This window comes from Phyllostomus hastatus, unplaced genomic scaffold, assembly GCF_019186645.2.
Source record: "Phyllostomus hastatus isolate PE091 unplaced genomic scaffold, TTU_PhHast_1.1 phas_contig_159, whole genome shotgun sequence".
Classification (NCBI taxonomy): domain Eukaryota; kingdom Metazoa; phylum Chordata; class Mammalia; order Chiroptera; family Phyllostomidae; genus Phyllostomus; species Phyllostomus hastatus.
The window spans coordinates 5,117,120-5,144,856 of record NW_025333640.1 but is presented as its reverse complement, the minus strand read 5'-3'; the positions used below and the strand labels follow the sequence as shown (position 1 = coordinate 5,144,856).

Sequence of the window (27,737 nt, the reverse complement as noted above, 5' to 3'; positions counted from 1 at the left end):
ACCAGACCAGCTGCTCCCTGCCGGGGTTAAGGGCCCAGCTTCCCGAGAAGGGCCCACGCCTCCGGGCTGGGGGGTACTGACCCTCGGAGCCTGCCTTCCTGTGTGGCCTTTCCTGGCACCAGGGGTGGGGGGCTGGGACCAAGGAAGATGGGCTTTGGGTTCACACACATGGACTTTTACCTCTTGAGGCCTCAGTTTCCCTCTTATGCTTCCAGCCCCTCTGAGCCTCAGTGTACCCCTCCTGCTCCTCTTGGGCCTCAGTGTCCGCCTCTGACAAGAGTCTGAGGAGACACCGACAGGCAGGGCAGTGGAGCTTAGAAATCCCACCTCCTGGCTGCCCGAGGGAAACGGGCACGGGCCACGCCCTGAGGCTGGCTAGGGGCACACAGGACACTTCATGTCTTTCCTTCCTGTGTGCCTGCCCTGGTCAGCGCCGGCCACGACAGACACGATCTGGGGGCTGGGATCAGTGAGAGCCACGGCAGACAAGGTCCCCCCAGTACAGGGAAGTTATGGCTTCAGCTACACGGCCTCGTTAAGGTCTGTGAGGAAAATGCACCTGGATCAAGTGAAATAGAGGCAGGGGCTGTGAGAAGGGGGTTGGGGAGGGCTCTGTGGAGGCAACATTCGGGCATAGACTGAACAGGGTGAGGACACAGCTGTGCAAAGGTCCTGAGGCTGCCTGATGCTGAAGGGCTCTGGCCAGCAAGGAGTTGGGGATTTTCCTTTCTGCCACAGGCAGCCTTGGGATGACTGTGTGTTTAGAAGGGTGTTTCTGAAACCACTCTGGGCGCCAAGTGGTGACTGGCTGGGAAGGGCAGACAGTGAAACAGGACCAGGCTAGGGGCACTGAGGACAGGGTGGAGGATTCAGGTGTTGGGAAAGTGAGGCGTTCAGGACTGGCTGACCACTGCTGTGGAGGGGGGAGCCTGGCCAGGGTCCCTTCCCGGGCCTCTCCTGAGGACCCCCGACCCTGGTATCTCTGGAACAGAGTATGGAAGCACCCCCATGCCAGGACCTCCTAGGCTCCCACCAGCCTGCCCCTTTGCCAGAGGGAAGACATGCTCGGTGGTAGGTCCCGATGTGTCCCAGGCAGGGGTGGGACTCAGCTCCATCACCCCAGGAGACTCCACCACCTCCGAAGGACCCTCTCCCCCAGGAGGTTCCAACGCCAGAGACCATCTTCCTCCAGGAGGTCCCACAGCACCGCACAGGAGGGACCCGGGAGGCGCGGCTGCTCCCCTCCGGCAGGCGCATGCGCTCAGGGCAGTGAAGGCTGAGAGGTTCGCCAACCTAGCGCGCACGTGGGTGGAGGGGACTCTAGGTTTTCCATTCACTTGACCTAACAGTCACCCCTCTCTGGCCCCATATTCTGATCTTCCCGTCTCTGAAAGTTAGATCTGGAATCTATCTAGACCTTCCAGCTCCATGTGTTGTGACCTCGGCCCCACCCTCCCATCTCTGGCCCCCAGCCCCTGCCTCTGTGTCGCCTCCAGGGTCGGGGTCAGGGCGGAAACCCCCTCGGGAAACCCCCGAGGAACAGGGGGAGGAGGGGGCAGAGAAGCAGGGTCGCGGGTGGCGGGAAGGAGCCAGAGGCACCACTATTTAAGCCACTTCCCTGCAGGGCCGTGTGGACAGAGCATGGGACCCAGCATGGAACAGGGCCTAGCCTTCCTGCTTCCTTTTTTCATGGGGCTCCTCCAGCAAGGCCGCGGTGCGCAGGGTAAAAGGAGGAGGCAATGTGGAGGGGGTTCGGAAGAGGAGGGGGCTTAGATTTAAAAGGGTGTTCTGAGGGAGGAGGGGCCTTCGGAAAGAGAAGGGGCGCATGTGGAGGGGGTTCGGCGAGGGGAGGTGGGAGAGATTCAGGGAGGGTGATGAGCCTCACACAGGGCGTCCTGTGGAGGAGACAGGGCTGAGTGGTTTGGGGGTTCTGCCAGAGAGGGAGCTCAAGGCAGGGGTCTGAGGCTGAGGGCGAGGGGTGGGAAGAGGGAGGGGCGGGACTAAGAACGCCGTTTGTCCTCAGGTGGGTCCCTGGAGGTGGAGCCCCGCCAGCCTGTGGTGGCGCTGGCCCTGGGTGGTTCGATGCAGCTCACCTGCCGCCTGACCTGTGAGGCAAGGGCCGCCTCGGTGCAGTGGCGGGGCCTGGACACCAGCCTGGGTGCCGTGCAGTCGGGCCCCAACAGCAGCGTCCTATCCGTGCACAACGCCTCGCTCTCTGCTACGGGGACCCGCGTGTGTGTGGGTTCCTGCGGGAACAGCACCTTCCAGAAGACCGTGAAACTCCTGGTGTTTGGTGAGCCCCCACCCCTCCTCTTCTCGCCTTTGCACAAGCCGGACCAACCCTGCAGCCCTGCTTTGGCTCTATCCCTATGCCACCTCTTCCTGGGAGCCCTCCCAGATTTCCTGCCCTACCTCAGCTCAAAGCCTGCTTCGAAGCTTCTGAGTCACTCTGCAATCCATTCCATCCTCTCAACGTTCCCTATCTCCAGGCTTCTCAGGCTTCACTCTCTCCCCCAACCCACCCCCAAACCCTCCATATCTGATGTCCCTGCCCTTCCTGCTTTTGACCCCCTTTCAGCACCTTATATTCTAGCCACACAGGATGCGATCACTGGGTCTCCCCTGTCCCTGTGCACCAACAGTCCCCACTCCCCACTTGGCCTTACGCCCAAGCCCCTTCCTCAGGACCCAGCCTTGATCCTCTCCGTTCAGCCCACCCTCTCCCACCCCTTCCTACACAGCCTTCCCGAACCAGCTGACGGTCTTCCCAGTGGCCCTGGTGACGGGGCGGCCCCAGGAGTTGGCCTGCACGGCCCACAACATCACCAACCCCGAAGCCCTCTCCTTGTCCCTGCTCCTGGGAGACCAGGAACTGGAGGAGGTGCAGGCCCTGGGCCAGGAAGTGGAGGAGGAGCCCGAGGAGGGAGAGGACTCGCTGTTCCGAGTGACAGAGCGCTGGCTGCTGCCCCCACTGTGGACACCTGCCCCACCCGCCCTCCACTGCCAGGCAACCATGAGGCTGCCCGGCTTGGAGCAGAGCCACTCCCAGCCCATTCCAGGTGAGTCTGCAGGGTCCTGACTGCTCTGCACCTTAGTGTCCCCCTGAAAGCGGGAGAAGTCATGCCACCCAGCTCCTATGAGCCGTGATGATGGATGGTTTAGCAGTTCCCCTGGAATCCTGGTTCTGCCCTTCATCTGCTGAGTGCATCTACTGGCAGGTGAGAGAATTGCATTCCATCTGTAGTCTGCCCTCTGGTGGCAGCCAGAGTGATACTCCTCAATCGTTTGTTTATTCAACGGATTTACTGAGCACTTTACCTGTGCCAGGTCCCATGGGTACCTCCAGCTCTTCCCTCCCTCTTGGTCCCTGGCTCTCACCCTCACCCTTCCAGTCTGTCCTCTGCACGGCAGCCACCAGAGGGCGCCTGTGAGCATCTGAGTCAGGGCTCACCCCTCTTCTGTTCACAGCCCTCCAGGGCTCCCACCTCCACCCAAATAAAAACCCAAGGCCCTGCACAACTTATTGGGTCACATCCCTGCCCTCATTTCCTCCCTCCCATCTCTCCCCCCACTTACTCTGCTTCAGCCATACAGGCCTCCTTGTTGTTCTTCCAATGGGCTCGGTCCAGCCTCAGGGTCTTTGTATGTGCTGTGCCCTCCACTGGGAATGCTCTCCCCCCAGCTCTCTCCATAACTCCCTCACTCACCTCCCTCAGGTCACCTTCCCAATGGGGCTTCCCCTGACCTCCCCCTACCCCTCACGCATGCACACACGAGCTCCTTCTCTCCTGGTGTTTCTTGACACCTTTTATCAACATCTGACATCCTGTATGTTCTCTTTATCTTTTTTCCATTAACTGTCTCCCCTGCTCTTGACTTCACCAAGATGGGAATGTTCGTCTTGCTCGCAGCTGTGCTCCCAGTGGCTAAATCAGTGCCTGGGCATGGTTGGTGTTGAGTAGATACACTCTGAATAAATGAGTAACTGTTATCATGGTGCCCAGCACATAGCAGGTAACAATAAATAATTGCTGAATGGTAATACTTAATAACATGGGCCTTGGCACACAGTAGGTGCTCGATTTGTGTGAGATGCATCCTCCCCTCTCTGCACCTCCCAGTCCCATAATAATGAAACCCAGCACCCACTGACCCTGTGCCCTGGATGCATGTGTGGGCCTGGGTGAGGGCTCTCACCTCCTTTACAGCTGAGAAAAGTGAGACAAGAAAATTCAGAAGTCCCCTTCAAGGGGGTGGGGGCGCGGGGTGGAGCACAGCAGACCAACCCAACTCCTACCCACTGGGATACACTGCAATTCACCCAAGGGGCCCGGGTCAGGGCTTGGAGTAGTACTGGGCTGGCCCGGGTCAGGGCTTGGAGTAGTACTGGGCTGACTCCATGATCCAGATAGATAAGCAAGAAAGGGGGCTGAGGCAGCAGGGAGAAAAATCGCCGCCCTCTTTTCCAGTTCTGCACATCCTGACCTCCCAGGAGCCCCCTGTCACAACCTCCCTGGAGGCCACCCTGGAGCAGGACTCTACCCGCAGCCCCTGGAGTCCTGGCCCCAAGCCTGGGAACAGCTCCACCAGGCCTTGCCGCCCTGAGATCCACTGGTCACCAGCACCAGGGGGTCTGGAGCTGCTGTGCGAAGCAGCCTGTGGCCCTGGCACAACTGTGCATTGGACTCAGGCACCTGGCGATCTGGCAGCTTATAAGAGGTGGGGAGCTGGGGCCCAGGCTTGGCTGAGAGTGCTGTGGGCTGGATGCCACCCCAAGGGCTTGTTCCAGTGTCGCCTGGACCCAGGGGGCCAGATGGCCAGTCTGTACCTGCTCCCAGAAGACTGTGAGTTTGGGGGGCTGGGGAGGGCACTAGGGGAGGCTAGGAGGGGGGAAGCCTTGTACAAAGACCTTACACAAGGAGGTGCCCCTGCCCGGCCTCAGTTACCCCAACTGTCCAGGAGGCTTCCCTAACACGATAAGAATACAGTTGCCTGGCATGGCAATCACTATTAATTTCAGGGACTATGTAGATTTCATAGTAGTTTGCAAACCCTGAACTTTACAGACTACAATGGCCTGCAGAATGAAAATGGAATACAGGCACTTATTTCACTTCAAATTTTCTTGTAGCCACATTCAGGGAAAAAGTAAAAATAAGTGAGGTAATACATTTTATTTAACCCAATATAGCTTAAATATCATTTCAACATGTAATCTGTAAGAAGGTATGAGTGATATATTTTATATGCCTGTGACGTGTATTTTACACCAACAGCAAACACTTCTCCACCCAGATAAGCCACATTTCAAGCACAGACGTCCAAGTGGCCACCTCCTTGAACAGCCCACATCTGACTATAAGGCCCCACGTCCCTTTCAAATTTTTGACTCCAAAGTCTTTTGGATATTCCAGTGTTTTTCATACATTTCAAAAGACATTCTAAGCCAGAGATTTTCAACCAGTATACTGCAAGAATTTTTAAAACATGTAATACCTATTTAGTCTGGGGTCCTCACCTCTTTTCCTTTCAATTGTCAAATTTAAATATGACAACCACCAACAGAGCAATAATCATAGCTGTGAGTTAATCAAAATCATACCAATTTTTCGGTCAGATTGGCAAAAATATATAATTTTGGTGTGCTGCAGAATTGTAGCAATTAGTTTACGTGTGCTGTGAGATGAAAAAGGTTGAAAATCACTGTTCTAAGCCATCAAGACCTTTGTTAAATTTTAGGGAACTTGGTAAATTTGGAAGCTCTGCTGAGCTTCTCCCCACAGCCGTCAAAGACGTGTTCAGGCTCCTGACGCTCCTCTCTCTAGGCACCTCACACACGTCTGAAGCCCTGTGGGTTGGCAGCTTGGTGCTAGGGCTGCTCCTCCTGGTGTTCCTCGCCTACCGCCTGTGGAAACGCTGCCAGCCAGCCACCTAACCGCCAGGCTCACCAATGCCTCTGAAGTGGCCTGCCTTTCCTTCAACTCAGTTGTGACTGGAGGACGTTTGCAGGGTTCTGGACAGCGTGAGGGCTGACCGAGGGACCTTCACCCTGATGACCAGCACATCCAGTCTCCCCACCTGGCTGGGTTTCACCTTCGAGGGACCCCTGGGGAGCCGCTCCCCAACTGGAGAATAAAGAGCATCTGGTCTGACCTCAGTGGCTTCGGTTGTGGTACAAGGACTCTGGACCCCTCTGCCCGGGGCGACTCCCTGGGGAGACAGGATGGACAGACACCCCAGGCCCCCTGGCCCTAGGTTGGGGGAGCGTGCACTCTGCCTGGGGAGGGAGAATACAAATGCTGTGCCTTTCCCTGGATGCAGGGACCCTGGTGCTTCAGGAATAACTAAGGAGTCATCAAAAGAAATAGCGAGTATTTGGGGTGGGGGGGCACTGTGGGCAGACACAGAAGAGAGGCGGCTTATTAAGGGAGCTAAAGAGGGGGGAGAGCAGAAACAGAGGCTAGAAATGAGATCAGCAGAGCCTGTGGGCTCTGGGGAGAGCTGAGAACGCTGGAGGATGCGTGTGAGAAAGACCCCTCCAGTGGTGAGGAAAGGTAACAGCTTAGGACAGAGAACCGAGGCCGTGAGTGGTCTACTAATTCCTCGAACGCACACAGGGACCTAGGGACCGTGGGAGGCCAGAGCAGACCCCTAACGCAGCCTGGTGGGTGGCAGGGGCGGGGGTGCGGGGCGGGTCCCCACGAAGTGAGCTATAAACTCAGAGTAAGACCTGAGATCAGAGCAACACCTGGTGAAGGCCAGGCTGAGCCCAAAGTCTCAAAGACGAAAATCAGAAAAATGGGACGGAGCAGCGCTCAATCCTCGAATCTGGGTAGATCCATCCCCCTCTTCAGCGCAGCACGGCTTCTCTGGTAACCGAGGAGACTGGTTGCTAGGGAACCACGCTAAGAAAGGACTCGCCCTCTACCAAGATGGCAAGCAATCCAGCTTCATGCCAGAAACCAAGCCCTTCCTTGAGAGCCATTTTGGAGCCTGGCAAAGTTCAGGTTCTGGGATTAAGACAAGAAAGCCAACCAGTATACGTAAAGAAAACACTGGAGGAAGAATGCCAATTAGAACCTATGAGAAAGAGCGGCCTGTACTAATTATTTTCCTGTCTCCCAGAGGGATTCGGGGTCTTCTGCCCTTAACCAAGATGACCGCCAGGAGGCGCCAGCGCACTGTGGAATATGGCGGGGCTTCCGGTCCCGCTGCCCTCAGCGAAGATGGCGGCAGTGGAGAAGCGGCGGCCAGCCATAGCCCCCGCGGCCGGCTTCACAGACAGCGGCCGGCCGTCGATGTCCCGGGCAGCAGCAACGGCCGAGAACGAAGAGGACTTCCTGCGGCAGGTCGGCGTGACAAAGATGCTGCGCGCAGCCCTGCTGAAGGTACTAGAGGCACGGCCCGAGGAGCCTATCTCCTTCCTGGCGCACTACTTCGAGAACATGGGCCTGAGTACGCCTGCAAACGGCGGCGCCGGGGAGCCCCCGGGCCAGCTCCTGCTGCAGCAGCAGCGCCTGGGTCGCGCGCTTTGGCACCTTCGCTTGGCTCACCACTCCCAGAGGTGCGGGACTGGGCCGGGCCTGGGCGGGTAGGGGCCCCAACCGGACTTCAATTCCCAGCGTGCTCTGCGCGTCTCCTCGCCCCGGGCCGACGCTTGAGCGCGTGGTATGCTGGGAACTGTAGTCCCCAATGCCTCCCTGGCGCGGGACGGACCCGGACCGCGATTGCCTGGAGGTCCCCAGCGTTCCCTGGTGGTTGCATGCGTGCCGTGCGCCGGCGTCCATAGCTCCTGCTGGCCTCATCTTTTGTGATGCCTTTTTGAAAATCATGGAACCCAGAAAGGACTTAACCCAATGTCGCAGAGCAAACCCTGTGAGCCTGGTACCTCCTAGCTAGCTCGTTACAAGTATACCATCCCCGTCCATTCTGCCAGAAAATGAATATTTTATAGGTCTGGACTGTGAAGACAGCAACATAGTCGCCCAAAGCTCCTGTCCTGGAGGGGAGGCTCCCAGTGTGCAGGAGGGGTGTCCAGGAAAAGCCCCTTGTGATTCACAGAAAGAGGTGGTGCCTCAGGTGCACTGACCTGGAGGCTGTACATCTGTGCATTGTGGGGTGCACAGCCTTCTCACAGCTGAAGCATGGTGGGGTGGAGGGAATGGCTCCTACCCACTCCCCAGGCATCCTTCCTTCCTCACAGTTGTGAGCCCATGGAAGGTGGATGAGGAATATGTGTTGTATGCATGGTCTGCATTAGGTGGATTGGAGAGAAGCAGCATCAACTAGACAAAGCCACTGACTAGATGTGGATGGGCTGGGTCTTGGCTAGGGGCATCCCCAGAAGCAGAGCCTGAGGCAAGCATTCATGTAGGGATGATTTTGTAAGGGGGTGCTCCCCTGAGACCTCAGAAAGGGGCGGAAGCCAAACAAGGGAATGTTTCAGTCTGATTCCCCGGGAGTACTCCCAGGTGCTTTTGGGCAGACAGGTTCAGGCCACAGGGAGGAAAGCACAGAGATGCTGGGGACGGAGCTCACCTGTGGGAGGGGTGTGGACGGCAGGCATCCAAGCAGAGCAGCCACATCTCTGCCACAGGAAGGAAGGAAGCAAGATGACAGCCAGACAAGGGAGCAGTGGAGTGTCTAGAGGCTGGAGCCACCCCTGAGATGGGGACCTGGGAAGAGGAGCAGGTTGGTGGGACATATGTGGGCTCAGGACATGCTGTGAAGGCCAAGCTGATGGGTCTTGCGGGGGCCAGGGTGGAAAAGGAGTGTACAAACAGTCCCAGGTGAGCCCATGTGGCTGCCTACTTAGATGGAAGGGCACTGGTTTGTAGGAAGTTCCCAGAGTCCTGTGGGGACTTTAAGTCAGGAGCTGGGAGAAGCTTGCAGAAGGAAAGTGGACAGGCAGGTCTGCAACTGAGATGCGAGAGTGGGACAAGAGGTCAGTGGGAGGGGGTGTAAAGGCCTGAGAAGAGCCCAGGCCCCAGGTCGAGTAGCTGCAACCTCGGAAACCACCCCCCCAAAAAAAGCATGCAAAGGCCAGATGTGAAGGAGGGAACTGGAAGACAGTAGTATCCCAGGACCCCTTTGGAGGAGGAAAGGTGGTGACTGGCAGGGCCACCATGTACAGTTGTTCAGGTCAAGCAATGCACAAGCCACTCGCTCCATAGACATCACAGATGAGAACATTTGTATGAAGGCTTTTTGCAGAGTTTTTCCCTAATTCACACAAAGGCATTTTGTGGGCTGATGGCAGCCCAATGTCCAATGGCCCAGTGGATAAGGGCTGAGAAATGTCAGATTTAGGGTCAACAGGAAATTAAATTAGTTTCTTGTGACTGCTCTAACAAACTACCACAAACTTAGTGGCTGAAAACAACAGAAAAAATATTCCACAGTTCTGGAGGCCAGGAGTCTGAAATCAAGGAACTGCCAGGCTGAGCTGAGCTCCCTCTGGAGGTTCTGAGGGAGGGTTCTTCCTGTCTTTTCCGGCTCCTGGGCATCTTCCGGCTGGTGGAAGCATCACTCCAGCCTCTGCCTCATCGTCATCGCAGGGCCATCTCCTCTGCGTCTCTGTCCTTTCCCATCTCTTCTAAGAACATTTGGCACTGGATTTAGAACCACCTCGCCCTATCTCTAGATCCTGAACTAATTACATATCAAAGATTCTATTTCCAAATAAGGTCACACTCACAGATTCCAGATGGACATGCAGTTTGTCGGGGCATGAGCTACTGCACTGCAGGGACATTGGGGCCATTGCTGTAGGCAGTTGGGAGTGCACAGTGAGTGCTGGTAGCAGATGCATCTCCCCAGAGACAAGCGAGTGGTAAAGGCAAGAGGCACTTAACCATGCCTACCGGGTCAGGAGCAGAAACCTGGCCAGGCAAGTCCCAGGTGTGGGAGACAGGTGCTTCAAGGTTGAATACTTTCGCCTGATGCTGCAAGGTTGACCAGGTCATCAGGGGGCTGTTCTTGAGCATGTTATCACGAAAGATTTTGGGAGAAGTCAACCTAAACCCTTCCTGCCGGTGTCTCAAGAAGTCAGAATTGCTGGCCTGCTGGAGTGGTAATAGCTGCAACTGCATTCCATCACCCCCTTCCTCCCCCTCCTCGCTGGCCTGAAGACCCTCACTGGCCTGAAGACCCTGGGTGTCATCTGGACGTGTGAGGGCTGCATGACCATAGAGGGACAGAGCCAGAGTCAGGCCCAGGCCCCAAGTGTGGCTCCAAGGCCACCACATTGCTAATAGTAACAGCAAGAGTGCCATCCCCCGCAGGTCCCTGTGACCTGGGAAGACACGCAAAAGGCACCAGCGGGTCTGGGCCAAGGGTTCTCAGCTCCCATCACCTCTGGGGGCCTGTCCTGGGCACTGTGGGGTCCTGAGCATCAGCCCTGGCCCGCACCCCCTCCATGCCTGGAATGTCCTCAGTGTGACCACTACAGATGTCCCTAGATAAGGCCCAGTGAGCCCTGTGAGCAGAATCACCCTTGATGAGAAGCCCTGGTCTAAAATGCGAAGTCTCTGTGGCTCTTTCTGGAGACGTCCCATGTTCTTCCTTTGTTTTAACAAATGCTCACATATTTTGCAAACTGCTAACAGGAATGGAGTAAGTGCCCAGTCCCAATTCACAAATAAGGAACTGAGGCCCAGAGTGCCCCTATGGAGCCAAGATGGAGCCCAGGCCACCAAGTCCAAAGCAGGCTACCTTCTTACCCCTGCTCCCCGTGATTCAGCAGATGGCGTGGGTGCCCCTCGTGGCTGGGAAGCACCAGGGAGCACCCAGGAGGGGCAGTTAGGAGGCCTTAGCCTAGAGGTTGGGTGTTGCTTTCCTCTTGGTTTCTTGCCCAATCCTTGTCAGCTCTGATGTCACAGGCTGCGCTGTAGTTACCCCCTTGTGAGTTGAAGATAAACAGTGTCCGGACAGCCCAGCTGAAACGCAGCCCAGGTTATAGCGAGTGGCATGCGTACATGGGCTGCTCCCATGTGCTGGCACAGTCTTGAGCACTTGGCACAAAATCTACCCTCTGTCCTCACGAGACTCCTGAGGCACAGGAATTACAACCCTCGTTCTCCAGACGAGGAAGGTGAGAGGCAGTGGCTGGGACTCGCGCACAGGTCTGAGTTGGGGGTCTGAGTTGGGGCCAGGGGCACAGGCATGCACAGAGAAGGTGCTCAGTGAACACCGGGATCCAGTGAGCACCCCTCATGGGCCAACCGGTTCCTGGAAGAGAGGCTTCAGGGGCCACAGTTGGATGGATCATGGGCTACCTTTGTGTTCCTCCAAAGGAACACACACCCCTGAAACCTCAGTGGCCTCAGCACAGCAAAGGTGGTGTTGTCTCACGCCACAGGGCTGCAGTGAGCTTGCACATCGAGGCAATGGCGAGTGGGCCATGGGGAACATCGCGGTGGCTCTGAAAACTTCCATCAAGCGTGGCCGGCCCGCACTTCACTCACACTCACATTTCAGGGTCTGAGGCAAGTCACCACTCGGTCACAGGGTGGAGAGAGTTGGACAGCACAGGGGAGACCTTCAGGTCGTCCCTGAGGCCCTCACCTCTTGGTATGCGCACTTGCATGCATTTGTCTTCCACATCCATGGGGCCGGCCTGTGTCAACGCTAGGTGCTATGGACGTGACAGAGAGTGACTTCTTCCCCAGAGCACATGCCCTGGGGGAACAGCAACCATGGGTGGAGGTGCTTAAACCATCCCATAGGGATGGGGGTGCCCAAGGCCAGGAGCCTGGGCCTCCGATTTGAGCCAGCATGTGAAACACCTCTCCTGCCGAGCCTTCAGAGGACCCCGGCTGCAGCCCACACCCTAACCTCAGCCTCACAAGAGAACGGGCTGGAGCCCCCGGCTAAGCTGCCCCCGAGTTCCTGTCACACAGAAACCTCAAAATAATAACTATCACTGCTATTTTAGGCCACTGTGTTTGGGGGTAAGTTGTCATGCAGCAATGGGTAACTGACAGGGGCCCTCACAACCACCACAGTGACACCAGTTCTCCCTGACTTCCTTCTCCCAGGGTAAGGAGTTAATAAAAGCTCCTACAAAGGGCTGTTATGTGGTAACAGTCATAGCCATGAGAACAAATGTTTTTGAGCATGAGGCTGTGTCTGGCACCACCCTCCATGCTTCCCTGGATGGTCTCATTCTCTGCAGAGGACCCAAGATGGGAAGAAAGAGCTTATAGCCAGACAGGTGCAAACCGGATCCCAGCTGGGAGAGCAACCTCCCAGGACACTGCCCTGTCACCTCTGGGCCTCAGCTTCCTCTGTAACGGTGCTTTAACCCACATAGCTCACCAGGTCAGCACACCCGTCTGTGAGCCTTGCACTGGGCAGCAGAGATGACCATAGTGTCCAAGGTTACAGGCACCTGCTGCACACCACCCAGCATTTACTGGGCTCCCACTGCATACTGGCCAGCACTTACTAAGCATCTACTGCACACTGACCCACAGGAAGGTGAAGTAACATGCCCAGGTCACACATGAGATAAGCGTGAAGCTGCAATGTGACCCTTCCCTTACCATGGAGCTGAACTCCCAGAAAGGGTGGATAAGAGGCTTAGGGTCAGCTCCTTACCCCCTGGGATCCTCGACCCAACCATCAGCCTGCCCTGAACCACACTTCCTAGTCATGACTGTGGAACTAGTAAAAAACCACCAGCCACCCAAAGCACTGGGCCACAGGCCAGGGGCTGGGCTGTCGATCTGATGAGGAGAGGGAGACACCAGGTAAGGTGACTAGCCACCCACGCTCACCTGGCAGCCCACACTCCTAACTAGTGCTCCCCTACTCTGCTCAGAAAGCTCACAGCATGGCCAGGGCACATGGGGTAGGACCTCAGGTTCCTCATGAGGCAGGGAACCATACCCACCTCATAGCTCCCACATCACAGCTGACAGGCTTGACAGGCTTCTGTAAAGGTAGCAAGTGCTGTGAGTCTTACAGGCCAGTATATGCTGTGACTGTTGGGCTCTGCTATTACACCAAGAAAGCTGCCAGGAGCAATGTGTCAGTGGTTTGACGTAGCTGTGTGCCAATAAAACTTTATTTACAGAAACAGGCAGTGGGTTGGATTTGACCCATGGCTGTAGTTTGCTGACTCTTGGCCAGAGGGACTCTAGGGGAATGGAGTAAGCTAAGCCATGTTAAGTGGATAGGCACTGTGTTGTCCAAGAGTGACCACCTTGTGAGCGTGAATATCTTCGTCAGGAGGCAGTTGGAGGGTCCCGTGGGGCAGATGCCCGTCTGCTGATGCAGCAGACAGTTATTGAGCAGCTGCTGTGGGCCAGGCACTGGGGCTGTACAGTGACCGACAGATACACCCTGATGTGGGCTCCTGGACATTCAGAGGGTGAAGACAAACTCATAAGCACACCATGTAGTGAATCTGATAGTGGTAACTGCTGCAAAGAAAAACAGGAGGAAAGGGTTAAGGAGGGGAGGGCACCACCAGAAAGGTGACTCAGGGAGCCATGGGGAGAGCTGGGGGAAGGGCATGCCAGGGGGAGGTCACAGCCTATGCAAAGGCCCTGAGGCTGGACCCAGCCTGACGTGTGGGAGGAAGAAGTAGGGGGACAGGAGACTGGGGCTAGGCAGGTGGGCATGGGGGCTGAGGGCTCTGCTGGGCCAGCCCAACACCCCTGTCCACCTGCAGGACAGCCTTCAACAACAACGTCGGTGTGGCCTACGAGTGCCTGAGCGCCAGTGGGCGCAAGAAGAAGCCGGGGCTGGATGGGCGTACCTACAGTGAGCTGCTCAAGCGTATCTGCCGAGATGGGGAAGCCCCAGAGGAGGTTGTGGCACCCCTGCTGCGCAAGATCCAGTGCCGGGACCACGAGGCCGTGCCCCTGGACGTCTTCCGCACTGGCATGCTCACTTGCTTTGTGCTGCTGGAGTTTGTGGCACGAGCCAGCGCCCTTTACCAGCTGCTGGAGGACCCAACCCTGGCTGTTGCTGACCGTCGCATGGGCCAGGCCGTGCTGGACACCCTGGAGGGTGCCCTGCAGGCCAGCAACAGTGCTACTGCTCCTGCCCACTACCTGGAGGCCGGCTCACTCCTGGGGCCTGACAACCTGGCACTGGCCATGGACCGTGCCCTGGTGGCTCGGCGGCCTAGCTCCCCTATGACCCGGGAGGAGTTTCTGGAGAAGGCTGCTGCCCTCTTCATTGCCAAGGTCAAGCCAGTGGGCTGAATGCCCCCCAACCCACCCACCTCACCTGTCTCCTCTACCCAGACAGCTGGGGGGATGCTTTGAGGCCTAGCTCACCTGCTCCTGAGTGGAACATGGGTCTGGAACCAGAACTGGTGTTACTGCATGCAGGGGTGGTGTGCAGGGCCCTCACCCAGATTCAGACCTAGAATGATACTCCAGCCCCCTTCAGGGGGCAGGCCAAGGGCCCCTGGAAGTGGATACCCCTCCCCACACACCTGCAGAGGCCCCTCTCAGCAGTAATAAAGTCTGTGTCCCAGGCAGACCTGACGTGTGTGTGTGCTCCCCACTCCCCAGCCCTGTGCCACGGAAACACTCTCCACTCCCGTGCATGCTGGCCAACCATAGCAGGCCCACTACTGCCCAGAGGCCAGATTTGCCACTGGGAAATGCCAGGTGCCCGTGGACGCAGCTTTATGGAAGCAGAGGTCAATGGGGCATCTAGTGAGGTGCCCTGGACCCAGGAGGCCCTGCCCTGGGGCTGTGGGTCTACACAGTAAACTGCTCTGGAAGACGGAGACCTGGTCCCCAGCCTGCTCTCTACACATCCCCCACCCAAGCAGTTCCTTCTTGGGCCTCGGTCACCAGCTGTGAGACGAAGAGGTCAGTGGCAGGCCCTAATGGCAGTGATGACAGGAACAGCTAACATGTTGAAGCCCTGCGATGTCCTATTTGACTCTCACCATGGCTCTATAGGTAAGTCACAACCCTTGACAGATGGGGAAACCCCGTGGAAAAACCAGGTGCTGTGGCCAGAAAACAGGAAGGCAGAAACCCTAGACAACTACCATCACAGGTTTCAGAGCTTGAGGAACAGACTCCTGAGGGACGAGGCCCCATGTGGGACCAGTCGCAGGAGAGAGGGGGGCAAGAACCTGGTGCCTTCCTTTACGTTTCCGGTACTACCTAGGGATATGGGGTGTACATAGGGAGAGACCTCGAGAAACCTCCCTGCAAAAATACTATTTATTGATGAGCTGCCACATGCCAGTGCTATGACATTGGTTATATGGGCACATAATGAGGGTCAGAACACCCCGACCACGCACCAAAGGTAACAGCCTATTTGGCAGATGAGGGGGCCCACTCCAGGTCCTCAGGGTGCAGGGCAGAGGGCCTGAGAGATGAAGCCTAGAGCTTTATGGCTGAGAAAGCCAAGGCCCAGCACTGGGCAGCCATTTGAGCTGCTGCTGTGCCAGGGCTCTGACTCCTCCATCCCACCCCACGGTTAATGTGTTATTTTCCTTTCCCCAGACAGGTTTGCCTGCCTGTCAGCAAGGGGCCAGGTGCTGGGGCATCACAGACAGGGAGTCACCTCAGTCCAGCCTGGGGTGTTGCAGGTGTTGGCTACCCGGAACACCTGCCAGCAAGACAGGCAGAACCAGAAGCCTGAGCCACAACAACAGGTCACCCTCACGGGGAGCTGTCACCCTGTGGAGGTGGTGGGATTGAGACCAGGGGACCACACCTCACTGTCCTGACCAAGTGTCCTGGCAAGTGGTGTGTGGGTGTCTGGACCTGGGGACTCAACTAGGTCAGAGCTCAGGCAGGTCAGGGTGAAGCCCTGGGTCAGGACTTGGGTGGGGTCAAAGGTCAGCCTGATATTAGGGTCCAGCCAGGGTCAGGAATCGCCTGGGGATTCAGCCAGGATGGGTGCTGAATGAGTGCTGAACAGGGAGTGCACTGATTGCTTCCCCAGTTTCCTGGTGGAGCAGGGGCTTGTCCATCTCTTCTGATTCCAGTTTGTGGATCTGAGTGGTGGCCAAAGTCCTGCTCAGGCCTCCTCCGTCGTGTACGCACTGCCTACCTGGGGCCCTCGCACCTGCCGGGAACTGGGCCCTAGCCTCAGCCCCACCGACAGGAAAATGAGGCACGACCCGTCTAGGAGTGGGTGTGTGGGCTTCAGCGCGGGCTCTCACCTGCCCTCCCACCTCACCATGGGCCCAGTGCCCTTTCTGGTCGCCCTCAGCGACTGGTAAGGGAATCCTCCAGCGCGTCCACTGATGAGGAAACAGAATCAGAGCGGGTCGAGACCACAACACTCCGCCCCCGAGGGTTCCCGCCCCGCCCTGCTCTGGCCCAACTCCCAATTCCTGCCCTGGCCCCGCCCAGCGCCACGGACGTCACAAAAAAGACCCCAAAAGCCCGGCGGGCCGGCCCGCGGCTGCGCAGCCCAGTCCTGCCCGCCTCCCCGCACACAGGCGCCCGGGGTGCCAGTGCCAGCGGGCCGCTGTTACGGCCTCCCTGGAGGTCAGAAGCACCAAGGCGCCTGGGCGTTTGGCCCCCTCCCTCCCGGCTGTCGCGTTCGACGCGCACCCGGCGGCCCGAGGGAGGGGGGAACTCCATTTCCCGACGTGTCCCGCGGGTGAGCACGCAGGTGTGGTCGGGGGCCTGGCCGCGGCGCGCAGGCGCGGTCCGGGCCCGGCAGCTGCGAGTAGGCTCAGCGCGGGGCGGGGCGCGCGGACCCGGCAGAAGGGAGCACCGGTCGGGCGGCGGCGCCAGAGCGAGTGGAGCGCTCAGGCACTCCGGCCAGCGGCGGCGGCGGCGGCGTAGAGGAGGAGGAAGGCGGCGGCCCCAGCGGCGCCCCCCAGGCCGGTGCGCAGCCCGGCCCGTCCCGCGCCCCAGCGGCGGCCTCGCGACCCAGCGCGACCCCGATCCCGGGCCCCTCCGCCGCCGCCGCCATGGCCCGGCCGCTGGTTCCCAGCTCGCAGAAGGCGCTGTTGCTCGAGCTCAAGGGGCTGCAGGAGGAACCAGTGGAGGGCTTCCGGGTGACCCTGGTGGACGAGGGCGATCTGTACAACTGGGAGGTAGCCATTTTCGGGCCCCCCAACACCTACTACGAGGGCGGTTACTTTAAGGTGAGCCCGCAGCCCAGTTAGGACGCCGAGACACGTCTCGCAGGGTGGTCCCCCACTCTCTCTGCCTAGGCCCACCGCTGTCACTCACGGGGTCCTTCTGTCACCCCTTCTCAGGCCTTAGGAGTGCCCAAGAACCTCCCCACTTCCCCTAAGACTGATTCAGGCCCCCCAGAGAGGAGGCCCAGTACACTCCCTGTTTTGTTTAGGTGTATTGCTTACCTCACTCCTGGAAGGGCTCAGCCCTGGTGCCCCCTCCCTCTGCCCCGCCCAGCTGACCCAGCCTTCAGCTCCCTTCCCAGCCCCCTGCCCTGAGGAGACAAAAGAGGCCTCCCCAGAACCAGCCAGCACTATTGTTGGGGCGCATCAGCCTGGGGTGGGGAGGGAGGGAGGGAGGCCAGCAGGGCGGGGGTGGGGGTCTGGCTCTGCCACTTGCTCAGATTCTAACAAAGGCCTGGATGGGGCCTTGGCAGCCAGGACCTGGTTGGAAAGCAGCCACACTTGCCGATAGCTGCGGGCCAAGCCCTCTCGGCTTTATCCAGAGCTTTATGTAACTTGTTCTCTTGGGAAGGTTGAAGTGGGACTGTCACTCCCATCATTTACCCTGTCCCTGGGATCCACACTGCAGAGGTGACCCCATGGACCCCAGACCTCTACCTCCTACCAGCATCCAGACCCTGGCCTTAGAGGCTGGGCTCCTCTCTCATCCCAGCTGGCCTTTCTCGGGTTCCACTGAGCAAATGGCCAGAGTCTTACACTCTAGGCCATTTCTTCTGCCCTCTGTGGTGGTTTGATTTCAAGCAGTTTCCTTTTTCAAGCAGTTGTTGTTGGGGTCAGGAAAGAAAGGTTAGTGCCTTCTCTGGGACTGGTGTGACAAAGAACTCAGGTCAAAAGCCAGGCAGCTTTCTCAACCTCATAATCTCAATCTAGACCATGGCCTTGGAAGGACCCCTTTCAGATCTCAGGACTTGGCTTTTTGAGCCAGAGGGATGAGGCAAGGGGTCTCCCTGTGGGAGAGGTGTGAAATGAGCCCTCAGCATAGGAACACGCCCCGTCACAGCCTGCCAAGATCCTGGCTCGGACCTGCCAGGTTTTGCCTGGCCGGGAGGCCTGGGTGGGGAACAGAAACCACAGCTAGGCCAGGCCTCGGGGGAGGGGTCGGGGCAGTGCTGCCCAGACAGATACCTCTGTTTGCAGGTTTGATGTTTTGGCCTTACTCAGTTGTCTATGAGGGAACAGCCTAGCCTGTCCGTGGGGGGAGGGGAAAGGGGGAGATTCCTTGATGGTGGAGTGGGATAGGGAGAGAAGTGTGAAGAGCCCTGGGCTGAGTTCCGCATTTTGAACCAAGGTACAAATTTGGGGTTGATCAGCCTTTTTATCTGCTTTGGAATCACCAGGCTGTGAAGAGAAGGGCTCTCTCAGAACCAGGATAACCAAGTTCTACCTTTAGGTGAAGCCAGGCCAGGACCCTAAACAAGATTGCAGAACTGGAATGAAAGGATGTAGGTGGCTAGCTGTTACCCACTAAGTGGTTGCAAGGGATTGTGGATAGAACCTCCCTGGCTGTTGTGGGGATAATCCCATTTTTCTAGAAAAGAACGGATTGGGAAAGGGGCCCTGCCAGACTTAGATCACATCTGCCCTGGGCACCATAGGGTCTGTCCTCAAGAAAGCCAGTGTGGGGCCCAAGGCAGTTCTGCCACCCACCTGACCCTCTCGTTCAGGTCTAGTGTGGTTAAGATGGGCGTGGGGGGAAACCTTCGGAAGGAGATGTGGAAATGCAGGGATGGGAAGTACCCCTGGGCCACCATCACTGCCCAGCCGTTTCCTGCAGCACATCCCTCAAGGTCCAGCACAGCTGCTCATTCTCTTCAGGGGCCGCACAGGAGCGTTTGGCCTGGGACAGGCCCCTGGGCAGTGCAGGGTGCCTCAGGGGCGCCTTGCTGTGTGCGCTTGGGCAAGGTGCTTTTCTTCTCGGAGCTTTGGTTTCCAGGGGCGTCCAACCTGCGGTCCATGGGCAAGCCGCATGCATCCCAGGGTGGCTATGAATGCGGCCCAACACAAAGTCGTAAATTTGCTTAAGACGTCATGAGACTTTTTTGTGATTACGTGTTGCAAATGTATTTAACGTGTGGCCCAGGGACGACAAAAGGTTGGACACCCCTGAAAGTAAACATGAGACGAGATGGGACTCGGTGGGTGTTTGGTGCAGGGGAAGCCTCCCCCACTGCTCTGCTGGGGAGGACTCAGCCTTTCTCAGGATTGTCATTTAGAAGCCCAGCACTGGCGTTGGGGGACTGCAGGGCAGGTGGTGAGATACAGGCTCCAGACTTGTTCTGAGGCCATGGCCAGTGGCCTCACCATTCACCCGAGAACAGAGAGACTTGACCCAAATGCCCTGAGTGGCCCCTTCCCAGCAGGGGTGCCCTGCTGTGGCCCTCGGCCTACCACTCTCCCCTGAAAGCCTGAGGCACTGCCAGAATCCCAGGCCGAATGTCCCAAAGCAATGAGCAAATAAATGAAGCTCCCTCATCTACTGAGACTGTGTAGCTCTTGTCACCCAGTCAGGTGGCTCTCAGCTACCTGCCTTGTGACCTTTCTTGCCTGCCTTTCTGATTCCCCAAGATGGACACCTGCAAGCAGAGAGCCCACACACGAGTCAGAGCTCACACAGCACTGACTCATCCCCTTCTGCAAGCCCAGGCCCTGGAGGTGTGGGGAAGGATTGCCAAGTGAACACACATCTATTTTAATGCTCCCTGCAGCCAGGAGCTGAGGCAGGGAGTCCAGCACTGTGCTTCAGATGCACAGCTCTCAGAAGTTGGCTGGTGTGAGCCCACCAGACCCTAGGGCCCAGCCTCCTGACCTTCCTGCAGGCCTGGACCACAGACCTGGGCAGGTGCCCATGCTCCTCAGTAGCAGGGTAGGGATCAGGGTCAGCTCAGGTGACCCCAAAAGAGCCCAAGGCAGCCTGTTATGCGCCTGACCCCAGGCCTGTGAGTGGTGTGGAGAGTGTGCAAGTTTCCTTGTGCACTCACATACATACAAGTACATGTCCTCCCACAAGTGCAAGTGCCGGACAGCCCTCCTGGAGTAGGGGGTGTCCATCCCAGGCCGATGTCCTTGTGTGTTCATGGGCAGAGTCTGTAAGAGGTAGTCTGTCCTGTCCTGTCCAGATACATACACAGCACTGAGGGGACAACAGGGCTGGCCCTGGCTGAGTCCTCTCGTTCTCTGCCCAACCCCCAGGCACGCCTCAAGTTCCCTATCGACTACCCTTACTCCCCGCCAGCCTTTCGGTTCCTGACAAAGATGTGGCACCCCAACATCTATGAGGTGAGCCTGCCTCTCCCATCTTACCCCTCCTGGTCTCTGTAATGGGGGTGGGCAGGGGAGGGGCGTTGTTTGGGCTGATGAGCTGGTGTGGGCACTGATCCCTTTCCCTCCCATCCCTGCAGACAGGTGACGTGTGCATCTCCATTCTCCACCCCCCCGTTGACGACCCCCAGAGTGGTGAGCTGCCCTCGGAGCGGTGGAACCCCACCCAGAACGTCAGGTGAGTCTAGTCAGCAGGTGAGTGCCCCACGCCCAGCATTCCTGACCTCCTTGCTTCAGTCCTAGGAGCACAGGCATGGGGAGACACACCTGTGCTGTCCTCAGGGCCACAGCTCCTTGCAGCACTGTGGCATCTATTGAAACTGGTCTTCCGCCATGGTGGTAAGGCCTCGGGGGCCCTGGGCCATCTCTGCTGGCCTCTCCCCCCATCTCCTGATACCCAGTGCCCCGTCCAGTGGGTATCCTATGTCCGTATCTTTTGCCTACAGGGCCTTCTCTCTGCCTTCACCTGAGGTCTTCCCTCCTTCCTCAGCCCCTGCTGAGCCTAGCCACCTCCATCGTCAGGGGTGAACTCCTCACTATGAGTGGGCCACGCCCCCTCCCCCTCCTCCTGGTACCCAAGTCCCAGGGCCTGGCACCCTGCCTCTACCTTGTCTGCATATCCTTAGTCCAGTCCATGCCATAGTAAGAGATGGTAGCACAGAGAAACCCACTTGCCAGGCAGGGCATTAGGGCATGGGAGAGGCATGTTTCCGGTGGGGAAGGTAGTCCTGGGCTTCGCTGCCCACACATGTCTTGTCCAGGGAGATGGGCATGTGGCAAAGGGCAGAAGGAGGCCAGTAGACAGGCAGGCCAGTGCAAAGTCCAGACAAATGTTGCTCTTGGGGTGGGGGTGGGGGGTTGTGCCAGGGAGTCTCTGGGTGCTTACTGGCTTCAGGGTGTACCCAAGAGCTCCCCCATTGACTCTCAGACCTAAAAGGCTGCAAAGCTGGGTGCATCTTCTCATAAATGGGAGCTGCTGGGGGGCCATGCTTGGCCTGTGGTTCCTGCTGCAGCGGCAGACCTGGCTTCCAGGGTGGGTGGTGCAGCCAGTGAATAAACTCCACACCCTCCACCCAGTAACTCTCTGCTCCCTCCTCCAGGACAATCCTCCTGAGCGTCATCTCCCTCCTCAATGAGCCCAACACCTTCTCCCCGGCTAATGTGGACGCCTCTGTGATGTACAGGAAGTGGAAAGAGAGCAAAGGCAAGGACCGGGAGTACACAGACATCATCCGGTAAGGAAGGGCTCCCAGGTCAGCCTGGCTCCTTATGTCTGCCCACAAGCAGGAGTCACTAATGGGGAAACTTTTTTAGAGAAAGTTCGTTGTTTTTCTTTCTTGAAATATCTGTCATACGAATCTGAAGTCTGTATATTTAATGTAATCCACAGACTTATCATATGCATGTGTACTCACTCGGGTATACATGTGCGTGTTGGGGTGTGAGTGTATCACACATAGGGGCACGGTGGTGTGTCACAGACATAGACACTCAGGTGTCTAACAGCAAGCTCCAGAAGTCCTCCCGGACTTCCTTTGCCCCTTGCTCCCCTCCCTCCCAGGCAGTGCATCTGAGAATGGGGGTTCTCCTGTTACATTTGGCCCGTGTAAGTGTATCCAGCAAATGGTGTGGTTTGCCTGTCCACTTTTAGGTGCCCACAGCCCACATCTGGGCGCACACATGTCCTTCCACCGCTTGCTTCTGTCCCTCATCATGTCCCTCATCAGTTTTTCATGGGCTCATTTATCTCGTTACCGAGACTGTGTCATGTAATGTTTTATTTTTCCATTTAATAATTTGCTGCTGTAAGCATCCCTTAAGTTTGTAATTTTGAGACGTGAGTCATTATCTAAAGGCAGAAAAACTATTAAGGTATCACCATATGTAGAAAGGGGCATTCTTTTCCAAAAAACATCTTTTTTGCCTGGTTATAAGCATAGCATATAACTTAAGGATTTGCCGGAACTGCCTCTCCTCCTTTCCATTCCCGGTGCTCTCCTCTCGAGAGTGAGCGGGCGAACACCCTGCAGCCTTTGTGGAGTGGATCCTCAGCAGTGCAGGTGCCACCTTGGGGACAGGACCTGCACTGCTGAGTGACAGCCTGGGTGTGACACCCTGGGTGTGCAAGCCACCAGCTTTCTCTCCAGGCTGCATGACCCGCTGCTTCTGCCTTGTTCTGTTTACCAAACTCTATGAGTCGCTCTGTCCATTGTCCGTTGTCGCTTTCCATCATGGGGTTTACTGACTTGTTTCAGGACAAACAGCCTTTATTAGGCTTTTTTTTTTCCAAGTAACCTTTTCAGTTTGTAGTTTATCTTTTAATTAGGAAAGTAAATAAGTTAGACACAGTCCTGCCTTATGACCCAGCCATCCCAGGCCTAATTATTTATCCAAGAGATACAGGTGCGCACCAGCATCCATGCAATTACTCAAAACAGGATCAGTTTGCAAAAAAACAAACAACCCAAATAATACATCCTCAGGTGAAGGGTGAGCAAGCCCTGGCCTCTCCACCAGCCAGGTGGACGCGTTTCCAGGCATTAAGTTTCGTGAAGGAAGCCAGGTGGACGTGGGAGTTGATGGCATGTTCCCAGACAGGTGTCCTAGGAAATGCGTCTGCGGCCCTCGGGGATGTGGAATTGAAGAGGCCCCGGGGCTTCTGGTGGTGATGGGTACATTTGTGAGCTCATTTGTGGGGTGCTTTCACAAGGCGTACTTTACGTGGGTGCAGTTTGTGTTAATAAGGCTACGGAATAAGGCAAAAACATTTATGTACAAATAGAAACAAAAACCCTATGATCCTAATACCTAATGGTTAATGTTTGGGTGTGTCCTTCAGATGTTTATCCAAAAATGGACCACACTACATACGCCACTTTGTAACTGGCTTTTTAGTCAGATTTCCTGTGGTGTTAACCTACAGTAAAGCTCGTCCTTTTGGGGCTCGGTTTGGTGAGTTTTGACAGTTAGCGTGACCGCCTCCTCACTGAGGCATAGATCCAGCTCCTCCACCTGCAGCTTCCCTCCTCCTCTGCTGTCCTTTCCTGCCCACGCCACCCCGTCAGCCACTGCTCTTACCTAGAAAGGAGGAAACAGCCTTTTGTAGCTTCCTAGTACCTGCCCTTGGAGGCTGTCCCTGTGCTTACATGTTGTAACCTGCTTTGTTCCTTCCTAATGAACCAGCTCTTCCCTGTCTCTAGATAGCCCTTGGTTCTCTGTTTCACCTCACCCTGCAGTTTGACTGGTCCCCCACCTTACACAGGGGCATAGGCACATGTGAGCAGGCGTGCGTGCACACAGACAGGTGCAGTGTTCTGTTTGGGACACCGGGGGCCCTGCAGTGTCGGGTCTTCTGCTGCTTTCCTAGTGCCCTCTCTCTTTACTTGCGTGTACTTCTCCCTGACTAAATTGAGCGGGCTTCCTTACCTAGGTCTGGCCTGTTTTTGCTGCTTGTTCTGTGGTGTTTTATGTAAGACTTCTCTAAATGACTTTGACACACACACAGCCCCCAGAGGACCTCCGAGCATACAGGGTGTGCCCCTCTCCTATGCGTCCCCCGGTTGTCCCGGGACAGCCGTCCCTGATGCTGGGCAGCCAGTGTTTCGTTTGCAGAGCTGATGAGGAGCTGTGGTGGGTGTCACGACGCTGGTCCCCCAGCAGCCATCCCAGGGGGTGTTTGGCAGACACCTCCTGCTCTGCCAGCCTCTTTGGATTTGCACAGGCCTCAGGGTCACAGGCTGAATGCTGGGTGGCACCTCCAGAGTATCCTGCCCATGTGACCCACTCCTCTGCCAGTTCTTCCTCTCCACCTTCCACGTGGTGCTGAAATAAAAATCCAGACTATTTTTGTCCCTCCAGACTCCCTGCAGGCCGGCTCACATGTGCCCACGTGGGGAGCTGTGACGGCTGCCGTCTGCCTGTGTGCTCACCCCCGTCTGTGCTCCCACACGTTCTGTCAGTGACAAGGCAGAGTGCCTGGTGGGCTTAAGAGGTTTTAGCATCTGCATGTTGGTCCTACGAGGTTCCAGTTTCAGATATACCTGGTGGTGGGGCTAGGGTGTCGGATGGCCAGGTGTGTGGCCTGTGGGGTGTCACCACCCTCTGTCACCTCACTCGTCCTCCCTTTGACTGTAAACAGAAGCATTTCCCCAACCTCACTTGCTGCCTCGTGAACAGCGTAGTGCTGAGTTCGCCCTTCCGCGGTTGAGCCCGCCATATCCTCTCCCCCTCTCCCAGAGCGCTGTCCCCGCCATCCCCTTTTTCTCCCCTGTGCCTGCCTCCCACTCCTCGGCTGGTCAAAGTCCTCCGGTCCTGAACTAACCCCCTTAGGCATTTTCTCGGGAGGGTTAAGTATATGGCTTGCTGGCAGCGCTCTGACCTAGTGTAACAATCTTCTGGAGCCCTGGTCCCTGGCGTGGCCTCGGTCAGGCCCCTCCATGCGGCTTCGTGCACGAATGCCGTCCACACTAAGCTGGGTCACCTCCTTCCCTCCAGAGGCTCCTGGCCGTGGTTTCGGACAAGGCCATAACTCCCTGTCTGTCTCTCCTCCAGGAAGCAGGTCCTGGGGACCAAGGTGGACGCCGAGCGGGATGGCGTGAAGGTGCCCACCACGCTGGCTGAGTACTGCGTGAAGACCAAGGCCCCCGCGCCCAACGAGGGCTCGGACCTCTTCTACGATTATTATTACGAGGATGCCGAGGCCGAGGCCGAGGCCGACAGCTGCTTCGGGGACGACGAAGACGACTCTGGCAATGAGGAGTCCTGACACCGAGTCCTTCGCCGAATAAACTTACAGATTTTACCTCACCAAGCCCAGACTGTGTGGGCTCTCGGGCACCTCCTGACGCCGAGACTACCTCAGGGAGGTGGCTCCGCTGTTGCGTTGTCTCCTTGGTCTCACTTTCCTTTCCTGTGGTTGTTCTGGGTTTTCCTCTGCTTCAGAGAGGATGGGCCACCACACTGTGTCCCCAGGGCTGCACTAGTGCTGGGCACCTGGCAGGCAGGCAGGCCTGGGGGCAGAGGTGGCCTGAGAGGCCCGGACCCCAGTCCTGCCTGCCGCCCTGCTGGTTGGAGCCAGAGACTTGGGGTTCCCGGCTCATGAGTGGATGGATGAACTTGTGGCCACCTCTTCTCTCTGCTTTGGTTTGTTTGGATTCTAAATAAAATGACTTTACAAGAAGCCAGAGAACCAACCTCTCCTTGACCTCCCCAAGGACTGTGGGGGTGCAGTGGCCAGGCCTGGTTCCTGCAGCAGCCAAATGCGTGGGGCCCGAAGGCAGGCCCAGCAGCCAGGGGTATTCTCGAGAGGCTGTGGTTGTGGGCCTGGGTCCTAAGCCCTGGGCTGGAAATGACCTGCAGCCCCCTGGTGGCCCCACACTGCTGCCTGCGGTTACTGCACTGATGTCACCTAGGCCTCTGACAGGTTCTGTGCAGCTGAAAAGCCTGGCGCAAGCTGGATTCAGAGCTGGATAGCGTCATCAGGACAAAGGTCCGAGTGAAACTTGGCCTGACTGGTCACCGAGGCCAGAGCCTGTATGACCCCATCAGGTGGGGGACAGGTGCACCCCAGAGACCAGCCAGAGCCTGCAGAGCCTGCACACCTCGTCTGCCTCCTGCTCCACGAATGCACTGCAGCCTGGGTGCCACAGTACAGCCGTCACGGCCGGCCCAAAATTTTGTTTGTTTTTTTTTAACATGAATGATTTTCCTACATTAAAATGGAAGGTTTCACCCAACTGTCTTAATTTCTGGCTTTCCTTAAACCTGACCTCGGGGAGAGGGGCAGCGCAGGGCCAGTGAGGGGCCACTCAAGATTCTCAACTGGATTTGAGCCCAGTCTACGTGTGGCAAACACACCTGTCCCCTCTCCTGCCTAGGCCTTGTTCCAGGCACCTCATGGCCCCACTGCATTACAGGTGACTCAGCTCAAGAGCATCCCCAGGTGTTCTTGGACCCCCAAGGGTGCGACCCTCCCCAGGCACTTTGCCAGCACCGAGGCCAGGCCACCCGCCTGTGTTTTTAGCTTGTAGGCACCCCCTGCTAAGACCTGGGGATGTGCAGCTTCCCCTCACCTCGTCTTGCAGAAGCATTTCCTGAGGGGGAGGCTGAGAAGCTGCACCTTGAGGGTAATGAGGGAGCAGCTGTCACCCACAGTATAAACCCAGCCTGTGTTTCCTGTTTCCTGCGAGCCCAGCAAGTGGATGGCAGCCTCCAGAATGGCAGTGGAAGGGAAGGGCCTCCTGGGGCCCAGGAGCTACTGGCCTGCACAAGAAGGCCCTGGTGTCAGCAAACCAGGAACTGCTTCTGGCCACGCCCACTTCTTTACCTGTGTCTGGCTGTTTATGAGCTGCAGCTTCAGTACTAATTGCAACCTGGGGCATCTAACCCAAAAAATAAGAAATACTTAGTCTGGTCAACTTCTGTCCTAGTTGTGCTGGCACCCACTGCCACCCTCCTCAGTCTTGTCAGTTCATCCTCTCCTCTCGCTTGGACCTCTTCCCTGTCCTCACTCCACCACTGCTGCCGAACTGTCTGAACTTAGTGACATAGAGCCACTGCCAGTTTATGCTTAGCTTCTGTGGGTCAGGAATCGGGTGGCCTGTCCCCTCTTCACCACATCTAGGTAACTGGAACCGTGGGGCCTGGGGTCGTGTGGAGGCATTCAAGTTGGGTGCCTGGGTTGGGCACATGGCCCCACATCCATCACCAGGGCTTCCTCTCAGTAAGGCGGCATAGGCTCCAAGCTGAGGGTCCCAGGAGCAGAGCCATTTCCGAGCAGCCTTGGAGGTCACACCATGCCACTTTGCTTCACATGACTGGTCAAAATAGGCACCAGCCCAGCGAGATTCAAGGAGAGGGGACACACCCTACCTCTTGATGGGAGCATATCCAAGAACCGGTGGTTCTAAAACCACCACAACCTGCCCTCCTCCTCCTCAGACTGTACTCCACATGATTTTCAAAAGAGGTTTTGCACACATGAATCTGATTATAGTATCTGAGACCTCCAGTTTCACATCATCTCTACTGACCAAGCCAAGGACAAATGGCTTCAACATTCGGAAACCCAGTGCTCCATGTGCTCTCCCTCCCAGGAGCCCGCTCACAGTTTTCCCTGCCCCTCTTCCCCCCACAGGTGTGTATCTCCTAAACTCGAAGGGACCCCACGAGACTTGCAACCAGGGGAGCAATGGGCAGCGGCAGCTCATCCTGGGCTAACTCCCTAACCCTGTATCTCCAAGGCTCACTTCTCTCCGAGTTCTGGAGAGCC

At 57.1% G+C, this 27,737-nt stretch overlaps 3 protein-coding genes across 4 annotated transcripts; all 3 read left to right on the top strand.

Annotated features, from left to right (window-relative positions):
• The first annotated feature begins 1,607 nt into the window (after nt 1–1,607).
• Nucleotides 1,608–6,153, top strand: MADCAM1 (mucosal vascular addressin cell adhesion molecule 1). Of its 2 annotated transcripts, none has more exons than XM_045831634.1 (5): nt 1,608–1,723; nt 2,024–2,293; nt 2,742–3,059; nt 4,470–4,844; nt 5,826–6,153. In XM_045831634.1, the coding sequence occupies exons 1-5, from the start codon at nt 1,642–1,644 to the stop codon at nt 5,933–5,935; spliced, it is 1,155 nt and encodes a 384-aa protein (XP_045687590.1). In that variant the 5' UTR covers nt 1,608–1,641; the 3' UTR covers nt 5,936–6,153. The 2 variants fall into 2 exon arrangements, with proteins under 2 accessions (XP_045687590.1, XP_045687591.1); XM_045831635.1 differs by having other exon boundaries at nt 1,625–1,714.
• A 1,040-nt stretch (nt 6,154–7,193) lies between these two features.
• TPGS1 (tubulin polyglutamylase complex subunit 1) lies at nt 7,194–14,499 on the top strand. Its single transcript, XM_045831636.1, has 2 exons — nt 7,194–7,564; nt 13,679–14,499. The coding sequence occupies exons 1-2, from the start codon at nt 7,227–7,229 to the stop codon at nt 14,214–14,216; spliced, it is 876 nt and encodes a 291-aa protein (XP_045687592.1). The 5' UTR covers nt 7,194–7,226; the 3' UTR covers nt 14,217–14,499.
• Nucleotides 14,500–16,614: 2,115 nt separating this feature from the next.
• Nucleotides 16,615–26,202, top strand: CDC34 (cell division cycle 34, ubiqiutin conjugating enzyme). Its single transcript, XM_045831737.1, has 5 exons — nt 16,615–17,092; nt 20,339–20,425; nt 20,548–20,645; nt 21,568–21,702; nt 25,019–26,202. Exons 1-5 carry the CDS (start codon nt 16,916–16,918, stop codon nt 25,230–25,232), a joined length of 711 nt encoding a protein of 236 aa, XP_045687693.1. The 5' UTR covers nt 16,615–16,915; the 3' UTR covers nt 25,233–26,202.
• The last annotated feature ends 1,535 nt before the right edge of the window (nt 26,203–27,737 follow it).

Coding starts and splice junctions, on each gene's coding strand:
- MADCAM1 (XM_045831634.1), top strand. CDS start 1,642: ATGGGACCCAGCATGGAACAGGGCCTAGCCTTCCTGCTTCCTTTTTTC. Junction 2,294..2,741: donor CGTGAAACTCCTGGTGTTTG/GTGAGCCCCCAC, acceptor CTTCCTACACAG/CCTTCCCGAACCAGCTGACG. Junction 3,060..4,469: donor CCACTCCCAGCCCATTCCAG/GTGAGTCTGCAG, acceptor CCTCTTTTCCAG/TTCTGCACATCCTGACCTCC.
- CDC34 (XM_045831737.1), top strand. CDS start 16,916: ATGGCCCGGCCGCTGGTTCCCAGCTCGCAGAAGGCGCTGTTGCTCGAG. Junction 20,646..21,567: donor AACCCCACCCAGAACGTCAG/GTGAGTCTAGTC, acceptor TCCCTCCTCCAG/GACAATCCTCCTGAGCGTCA. Junction 21,703..25,018: donor GAGTACACAGACATCATCCG/GTAAGGAAGGGC, acceptor TCTCTCCTCCAG/GAAGCAGGTCCTGGGGACCA.
- TPGS1 (XM_045831636.1), top strand. CDS start 7,227: ATGGCGGCAGTGGAGAAGCGGCGGCCAGCCATAGCCCCCGCGGCCGGC. Junction 7,565..13,678: donor TTGGCTCACCACTCCCAGAG/GTGCGGGACTGG, acceptor GTCCACCTGCAG/GACAGCCTTCAACAACAACG.